At 33.6% G+C, this 9,363-nt stretch overlaps 2 protein-coding genes across 2 annotated transcripts; one reads left to right on the forward strand and one right to left on the reverse strand.

Annotated features, from left to right (window-relative positions):
* The first annotated feature begins 90 nt into the window (after window positions 1–90).
* On the forward strand, window positions 91–4,965 carry CIA30 (complex I intermediate-associated protein 30). Its single transcript, XM_088277778.1, has 5 exons — window positions 91–582; window positions 1,530–1,747; window positions 2,450–2,635; window positions 4,465–4,609; window positions 4,791–4,965. The coding sequence occupies exons 1-5, from the start codon at window positions 246–248 to the stop codon at window positions 4,868–4,870; spliced, it is 966 nt and encodes a 321-aa protein (XP_088133904.1). The 5' UTR covers window positions 91–245; the 3' UTR covers window positions 4,871–4,965.
* Window positions 3,854–8,865, reverse strand: CLS (cardiolipin synthase). The gene is made up of 5 exons (XM_088277780.1): window positions 8,211–8,865; window positions 7,983–8,120; window positions 7,497–7,712; window positions 6,421–6,516; window positions 3,854–5,255 (listed from the first exon to the last, which is right to left on the reverse strand). The coding sequence occupies exons 1-5, from the start codon at window positions 8,634–8,636 to the stop codon at window positions 5,100–5,102; spliced, it is 1,032 nt and encodes a 343-aa protein (XP_088133906.1). The 5' UTR covers window positions 8,637–8,865; the 3' UTR covers window positions 3,854–5,099.
* Between the last annotated feature and the right edge of the window lie 498 nt (window positions 8,866–9,363).

Genomic DNA, 9,363 nt, shown 5'->3' on the forward strand with positions numbered 1-9,363 from the left:
TGTCTGGGTTAGATCATTACGCCAATTTAATGAACGCAGCCCACGAGAGTTATATTGCTTATGGTTTCCATGTTGAAATCTATGCAATTAGGGATTTTGACATGTGTCATAACTAATTCGGTGTAGTAATTTAATATCTTAATAATAGTACTTATTGAAAATAACACAAACATTACTAATTTAGTAATTACACTGTTTGTGTTTTAATTGTAAAATATAAATAGGAGTTCACCACTTGAAAAAATATGTTGCCATCTTTGTCTAGATGTGTTTGCCGATTTGAAAATCAACTGTCTTCATATATGAGCTATCCTAAAATACAGTATAGCGTTCACCTCAGTCATAAAAATAGTTCCAAAACTATGAACCTTCCACCTGTAGCCCGGATTACCACCTCGTCTGTTAATAGTAATTTTTGGGAACCTGACAGAAAAGGAGGTTATGGTAATAAGCGGAAAGACAACGTTTCTACAGTGCAGCGGATACGCGAGGGTTTAAAGGAACTCAAATCTGAAATTGGTGTTTGGAAAGATGAAGTTATTGAACGGTTCGAATCAGATCCATTTTTACACTACCGACCAGGTAATGAAATAGAATGAAAACTCGACTAATTGGAATGGACATTTTTCCTGTCTGTCATATTGTCTGCCTCCGTAGTGGAGTGGTTAGCTATCATGCTGGAAGTTCTGAGTTTGATTCCCATGGGGATCGAGATAAATGAGATTTTCATATTCCAAATATTTATTTAACATTGCCCTGGACTGGTACCTTAAGCGCAGGACTGTCCACATCCCCTTCGTAAAATTAATGACCATGTTAGCACTTATTCAATATGATATAGCTCCTTCTACATAATTTGGTTGAAATGAGTGCTAGAAGAAGAAAACTTACTAACCTGTTGCTAGTTTATCCCGAGCGTGACTCGGGCAAGGAGTTTGTGTTGCATTGATGAGTCCGAGTGCTGCTCGGGCAAATCGTATTCCAACTTGGTGGTATTAATTTGCCCGAGCCGAATATATTTATGTATTTGTTTTTATTGACTAATCCGAGCAGTGTTCGGGTAGTCCTGTTTCGAGTTGTTTGGTGATGCACCGACTAATTTTCTCGCCAATATTTGACTAAGTGGTTAAACAACCTCGATATGTGTATTCTACATCATAGACTTTAGTATATAGACATATATTTTTTATTATTTTGAGAAATAAAAAGACTTTGTTTTTTTTATCCACTCACATTTTTATTAACAACCAACTAGTTTCGGCAACAACCTGTAGCCCTCTTCAGGGTTTAATTTATGACTTTAACCCTGAAGAGGGAAACAGGTTGTTGCCGAAACTAGTTGGTTGTTAATAAAAATGTGAGTGGATCAAAAACAAAAGTGTTTTTATTTCTCAAAATAATGTATCACTATGATCCACAATGTTAATGCTTTCAATATTCAAAATAGACATATATGTTTGTTCGCATAAATTATGGTCAATTATGAGTTTTGAAAAATCATGTCAACATTGAAAGGAAATGTATTTTAGGCGAGACTGACATCATGTGGCAGTTTGACGACCAAAGTAAGCTGAACGATTGGGTCACCACAAGCGACAGGGATCACGGAGAGGGATTCAGCAGATGTAACTTTGAAATGGGCAAAGCCGGTAGAGGTGTGTTCTCCGGAGTTCTAGAAACCAAGCTACCCAAAGATGGTACTATTAAAAAAGCTGGATATTGTTCCCTTCGTTCTGCTAGATGCCAAGTTAGTATGAGCCTATATTTTAATCAGTACAGCTGAACTTCTGCACAACAATCTTCTATTTAGTTAAGTTCTTTATTGAATTAAAATGTTCATTGTAGATATTCATTATATATTATTCTTAATATATCGCTAACTCCTTTCAAGAACGTCATAAATCAAAAACTTAATTTATCAGGAGAACATTTTTAAAGTTTAAAAATATAATACAATGTATTAAAAATAAATATCAAGCCACTTATTGAACTTTTTACTGTGCAACAGATCTTTTTAGGTAAAACCTTAAGGTTTTTTCTACATTTGAAAAATATTTAGTTTATGTAAAAAAATAATTAAACAATACCTTTTCTTCAAAATGCAAAAACAACACTTTCTGCCCTGTAGCGGGTAAATATTAAGCTAAAAATATGCCGCTTTTTCTGGGATATAGTACATTTTCTGGGCATTCCGAAAACATGCGCAACTGAAAATTGTCGATTTTTGATATATGACGTTGCTGAAAGGAGTGAGCGATTTGTGAAATGATCACTTAACAGATAGTAAGCCCTGTAAAAAGCCAGACTTCCATATTCTTCTTCATATATGTGATGTCAATATAAAAATAACTCCCTAAGTGTAGGGACCCAGATATGTGAGCAAGGATTTACCCACACACTATAAATGTTGTGAATATTATCATTCATTATTGCGTATTACTTATTTCAGAGATCGTTCAAAAGAGAGTCTCACTACGACTGGTCTGTGTACAATACCCTGGTGCTGAAAGTTCGTGGAGATGGAAGGTCATACATGATCAACCTCTCCACCGAGGGATATTTTGACGTCCTGTGGAATGATATCTTCCACTTTGTGTTGTACACGAGAGGTGGCCCATACTGGCAGATTTCAAGGGTAAAGCTTTTCATTCATATAATATTATCTAAATATATAATACTAAACCAAGTTTTCAATAGTTTAACGTTTCCGGGAGTATAAAAATTGATGACCGACTTTTTCTGGGGAGTGGGTTCTTTTTACATGAAAAAAAAATTTCTTCATTAAATCGATGTATTATGAAGAAATTTTGTTAATTTTTTTTTTTAAACACCTATTCCAAATATTTTTCAATTATGACAAAATTACACACAAATATCCACAGATGTCATTGCTATACAAGTAACATCAAACTAACTAACAGACGGACTTCGACGTTCATTAACGTCGATACTCCTTTAAGGAAAATTCGCACTGACGTTCATTTACGTCCATACTCCCGGACAGGTTAAAATGTTACCTTTCCCTTACGGTACTAAAAACTTCCGCATGCATCGGTGATATGTATTTTGTACACCATGTGAAAATGTGGTTTAAAAACGGTAAAAATGTGAATATTCCTAAATGTTGCTTTTATTGCCCATAGTTGAAGTTGAAATGTAACAATTTTGTAATGTTAGCTCTGGTAAGTGTCTAAAAATGAGAAAAAAATACATCCCAAGTAGCCTCCATAGCTAGCGTAGCGACACGACCACCCTGAACGACGACATGTGCGCAACTAAAATGAGATTGTTGGAAACAGTATGAAGCTGCGTGCGCATGTACGTAAGGTGCGACACGTACGCATACTCTGAAAAACGTTTGTGTATTGGTGATTCTATCCCCTATTTTTTTTACAATTTATTTATTTCCGTCACTGCAAATGATATATTATAACACTTTTATGTAGCACGTAAAAGTATCACGGAGGAATACAAAAATTCTGAGGTCGTATCTATTATATTTTATATTGATATTCTCATTTTTAAAGTCAAGTTGTAGTAAATACATATCACCGGGAGGGGAAGGTTATCAAACCCTGTTTTCTGTAACGGGGGGAACAATGTAAAAAAAAATACTATTATAGTTTTTAGATAAATTATACAAAAATGTTTATTTGAAAGAAACCGTAAAGAAAGAAAGGTTTGCTAGTATGGTCAGAAGCTTTATAATATCAATTACAGATTAGGATTCGATACAAATTGACAATAATTCTCAATTCACCTTGCTAAGTGGAACAGATTACACATTGTATTTATATTATGTCAAGGAAAGTTATTTGTTGATAAATGTTGTCATGGTTTTTGAAAGAAATGAGAAAGAAATGAAATTTTGTAATAGATAGATGATTTTGTATATTTGGGAAGTATTTGTTCTATGAGATGGAAAGATTGGTAATTATAAAGAAAGGAGAGGGAATGGTGTACTGAATTCAATTATAGCAAATAAAATCCTATTGACGAAAGCTAATCTGGCAGTACACAATAGAGTCAAAATCTGTTCTCTCAGACAAATATATAGCAAAATGTTGTATGATAGATGTTGGGATAGTGCATGAAAAACGCACGCATTTAGTTGGTGATTATAGACTAAGGGCGCTTGTGAACTACGCGGAATTTTACTGTCCGGCAGTCCGGTTAGCATTATAAAACGGATGATTGGCTTGGGTTGGCTTGTGCTTTTAGCCGTCTTTCTTCGGATCGGTGGGTGTTCACAGTGCACGTAAATTTGATCATGCTGAACTGTCGTGGTCGCTTTTATTTTTAAAAAACCGGACTGCCGGACTGTAAAATTCCGTGTAGTGCACAAGCTGCCTAAGAGTAATCTTGATATTCTTAATTTTACTATTAGCGGCAAACCTCTGCGAAGACTGGAGAAAAATTGTATGTTTCCACTATTAAATGTGTTTATTGTTTCTATTCTCTTAGATCCCATTTTCCAAGTTCTTCCTGGGATCCAAAGGGCGCATCCAGGACAAACAGAACAGAGTTCCTTTGGATAAAATATCACATTTTGGATTCAGCTGTGCGGATAAGATTAACGGCCCATTTTCATTAGAAATAGAGTACATAGGTAAATTATTAATCATAATTAAAGTTATTTCAGTGAATATATAATTTTTATTTAATTTCATTTTTTTGTGGAAACAACACAAGACACAATAAATCTAGTAACTTTCACGAGCAAATGAACTGATGTAAAAAATCTGTCTTATTGATTTGTCATTTATTTAAAACATCATTAACTTTTTCAGGGTTAGAGTTTGATCCGCTACACGATGAAGATACAGCGTATGAAATGTACCAGACAGATCAATTTATTTCAGGAGTTTAGGATGTAAACCTACACAATATGTATATATGGATGAAAATTTTTTTTTCATTATGTATTTCAACTATATAGATAATAAAACTCATTAGGAAATAATACATATATGTTTAAATTCTCTCTAAAAAATATTTTTACAGTTATAACACAGGGCTTAAGCATAGACTATTTAAATATTAATAAATGACCCTGTCCATTTCGCTTAGCACATAGAAAACATTTTCAATGATTCATTTTACTTCTTCATCTGCTGTATGAATTTGTAAGTATTCTTGGAATAAACGTAACTTAATCCTGCAATGACAGTCGATGCAGCAGTAACGCCCCACAGTCCTTGCAATATTGGGTGATCTATATATCCGAATACAGGAGCCCCGAGTGTACTACCAACCTAAAAATACAAGAAATGCTATTTGATACCATATTTTAACACATTGTTGTCGGGTGGTTTTTTCATCAACCCATATACTCAGACAGTCTACCGCCCGACCCTCAGTATACTAATCACAAGTAATCGCAAACCAAATTCTGATCTTTCAATGTTTTTGGCGTCTCTCAGGCTGTACGCAAATAGAACGCTTATAACCGTCTCCCGCTCTCTACGAATAGTACCAAGTTTAAGCGTTTCCCGTAAACAATATGTTGAGATAAACAAAAAAAATGCAAGCACAGTTTGTTCTAAAGTTAAAAGCTACATTGTATATGAGGGATGGTGAGCCCATTTTGTTAACCCTTCACTGCATGATTTTTTTTGCATGACTGCATGACTGCTTTGACAGTTCGTCTTCGAGAGACAAGTGAAAATATTATTTTGGCGTTAATAGCGCGTCTTTTGGCTAAATTATGAACTATATACGTGAGTTATGAATGTATCTAATCAGTAACAACAAAGAATGGTTGCTTATATTTTTAAAGGACGTTTTAACACTAACTTTTGGGTATGTAACAAATTTGATACACTATGCAGTGAAGGGTTAAATATGCATTTTTTTGGATTAAATTTTCATTTACTATTTACCTTGCTTATTATGTTCAATCAATTAGTTTATTTTTTACATTTTGATTTATTCTGTGTTGGGAAAAGGACAGATAAGCTAGTGTGAGCCAATCAGGAACTTCTCAGCATTTGCTCATTGCTAGGAGGAAACCACGTAAAACTCCTCAGGAGCCGGATTGCTGACTGTCGTCAACAGGCTTCCCGTTCCAGCATAAGAAAGTACGGCATTCTGTGTCCTAGCTTGGTTTATAGTACCAATGTCCATCACTATTTTTACCATGTATTGTTTAATATATATGCCTAAAGGTGGAGACTGACCGGAGCATTTCGTCGTAACGTAACACGTTACGATGTGAGCATTCAGGCAGTCAGTACACCGAGCCGAGCGCTCCATCCATAGTTTCGGATGCTCGGTGATAGTTACGACGAAATGCTACGGTCAGTCTCCACCTTAAGTAATCAGTACACGCACTAAACTTTTTAACTTCTCGAAAAGTATGGATGAATAAGCGAGGTTTATATTTCCAGCAGACATGTTTAAAAAAATATGTGTACTTACCAATAATAATTGTATTGCCGTATTGACTTTGCTTATGAATGTAGGTGCCAATTGGGCCGTTACTCTAGTTACATCAAAATATCGGCTTAAAGTCCTCTGAAAAATAAATAACAAGTTTTATTATTTCATGTTCAAGCTAGACATATATTATAATTAAAATGCAACTTTGTTGTTTTAAAATCACAAAAAATATAATTATTTTAAAACAAAGTTGCATTTTAATTATAAAATGGAAAATCACAATGTTAGTGGTTCAAATATAAATTATAAAGATATATGTCACAATTAAAATTTATTTCAAATGTTTTCAAATAAAAAATAGCAATAGAACTTTGGTGCTTTTATAACTAACAATATTAGTCGGCTAAAAGATTAATGTAAGTTAGCAATAGGTGCTTACCAAACATATTATAAAATCCCAAAAAGTTACAAATGAATAAAGCTAAACTAAAAACTGTTCTAAGTATATTTATTAATTGAAAACTATTGTATATATTATAAGTAATGCTGGGTAACACTACGATAGTGAACATGTAGGACTCTCCGCGTCTGCAACTTCTTCAATGAGATGCGCTTGCAAAATATTCAGAATATGCCCACTCCGCAGTGTGCTTCTGACAAATATGTTGTCTGAATTAGTGACAATTGCTACTTAAATTTTAGGGGATTATAAAAGAATTCCTCATTTCCAGAAAAAAGATTTCTTCAAAAATAGGGTTAAAGATACGCTATTAGACCTCAAGAGTCGAGTGGAGATTGTAGAATACCAATTCATAGATTTATCTCAGAAGAGAGAATTATCTCAATGCACTGCAATTGCATATGGCTTCAGTATTGGATCCGACGTAGGCGGATAATGCCGATGGAATGAGAACCATTGCACGCTCTGAGCGCGTGAACATATCACTCGCATTGCAGACTACTTCATAGTGGTTACACAGCTTAACCTACGCAGACCTAAGGTGGAGATTTGAAATCCCCTAAAATAATGTAATACTTAGGAATAAACCGGCATTTGGTTTTCACCGAATATAATTAAAATTTAAAAGTATTATGTTAGGATAATAAGATCTCACTGGTGGTTGGAGGCTGCGGTAACGAATAACAAAACCCGCAGCTACCAACACTACATCTCTAGCAATGATAAGGCATGTCAAGGGAATGGGAATGAGACCTTGCCAGGTCAGAGTGAGGAAAAGCGTTCCCACTAAAACTTTATCCGCCATAGGATCCAAAAAAGATCCCATTTTGCTAGATTGACTTTTCCATTTGCGGGCGATCCAACCGTCCATCTAGAAAAAGAAAGAATCAAATTAGAACTCTTTTTTTATATTATTCCACTGTATAAAATTGTATGGCATGTTTTTTTTTTAAGACCTCAAGAAAGAGAATAAACAAATTAGGTTTTTATTATTAAATTATTACTAAGAAAGTTTTTTAATAATACAACATGATTAAATCAAATCTTTACATTGGAAAAATTCCATGGCAGTCAATGTGCTAAGTGTGGTATAAAATGATATATTTTTCTATAAAATAAATCAATTATATTTTGTACTTACCAGGTCAGTAATACCTGCCAAAACCCACAATCCTAATGCCAGATTATAATTTTCTTGTATAATAATATATCCCAAGTATGGAGACATCGCTATTCTTGTTATGCACAGCAAATTAGGTATTGTATATATATTTTCTCTCTAAATCAAAACAATTATTTCAAATTAAAAAAGGAATATAATAAATAAATTTATAGTATTATGTATATATTTTGGTTTTTAAAAACTTACTACAATAACTTCTTCGATTCTTTCTTTCACTTTTGATTTTGTTTCTAAAATATCCTTAATTATTATTTGTTTCTTTTCTTTAATTCTTTGCTCTGTTACGGTTTTCTGATGCTTAAAATCCTTTATAAAATCTTCTCTTTTCTGCCTTATCTTGTTCTCCGTATCGCGAAGCTTTTCTTTGTTTTTATCTATCACATTTTGTAAAATTTCAGTCTGCTTTTGAAAATCGTAAACTTTTTTATCTTCTGTAGAATATGTTCTGCTTACAATATCGCTGTGAAAACTACATGAATATAATAGCCCGTTTGCTAACACATTGGACTCAATAAATATCTTTACATGATCACTTTTATTTCTAAAAGTGGAATTAGATATTCTATAACACAGCTTTCCTTGGAAGACACATTTTCTGGCAAAATTATTCATTTCTAATCAGAGAGCTGACAGTTCTGTTACCTATTTCAGTCGTACATTATATTACTTTACAGCGTTCCAACAGTTTTCTAGCCAGAAAATCTCTTTAAATTAAAATGTACCGTACTAATCAAAGTACAACAGAATATTTAATGTGATGTATTATTACCGGTGTGAAAAAAAAGTTGAAGAAATGTTATCGAGATATTTTGAGGTTGATCACCATAGATTTCGATTATATACAGATTAAAATGCAATCGAGTGACAAGTGGACAAAAATCAAATAAAAAATAAAAAACAAATAGGCAGGCAGGCAAAGAGCGCTTTAATATCAAGTTTAATAATTTTCAATTATCAAGTATGCCAAATTCTTGAAAGCGGTCAGATCAGGAGTCAGAATAATCGGCGGGTATGTATGAGGAAATGTATTAATGTGGAAGAGGTGGACAATGTTTGCAAAGACAGAGTGGTGTGGGATGTGGCGTTCTATTCTCTTTGCCTAATCCTTCGGGGAAGCGGTGTGATGGTTAGTTAGTTAGTTAATTTACGTAAATAACTTCATTCCTCGACTAAAATCATCAAAAAAAATTTAACTCGTGTCCGCATATACACGCAATAGAAAATGTGTTTTGCTTGAAAAATTCCCTCGTACATTACATGAAATTATAGTTATATACAACATAAAAGTTAAATCCACTCTAACGTAGGAATAAATAACGCAACTTATAATGTTGACTGC

Source organism: Brachycentrus maculatus, unplaced genomic scaffold (genome assembly GCF_059751285.1).
Source record: "Brachycentrus maculatus isolate JH-2025_06_01 unplaced genomic scaffold, ASM5975128v1 h1tg000050l, whole genome shotgun sequence".
In the NCBI taxonomy this organism is placed as follows: Eukaryota; Metazoa; Arthropoda; class Insecta; order Trichoptera; family Brachycentridae; genus Brachycentrus; species Brachycentrus maculatus.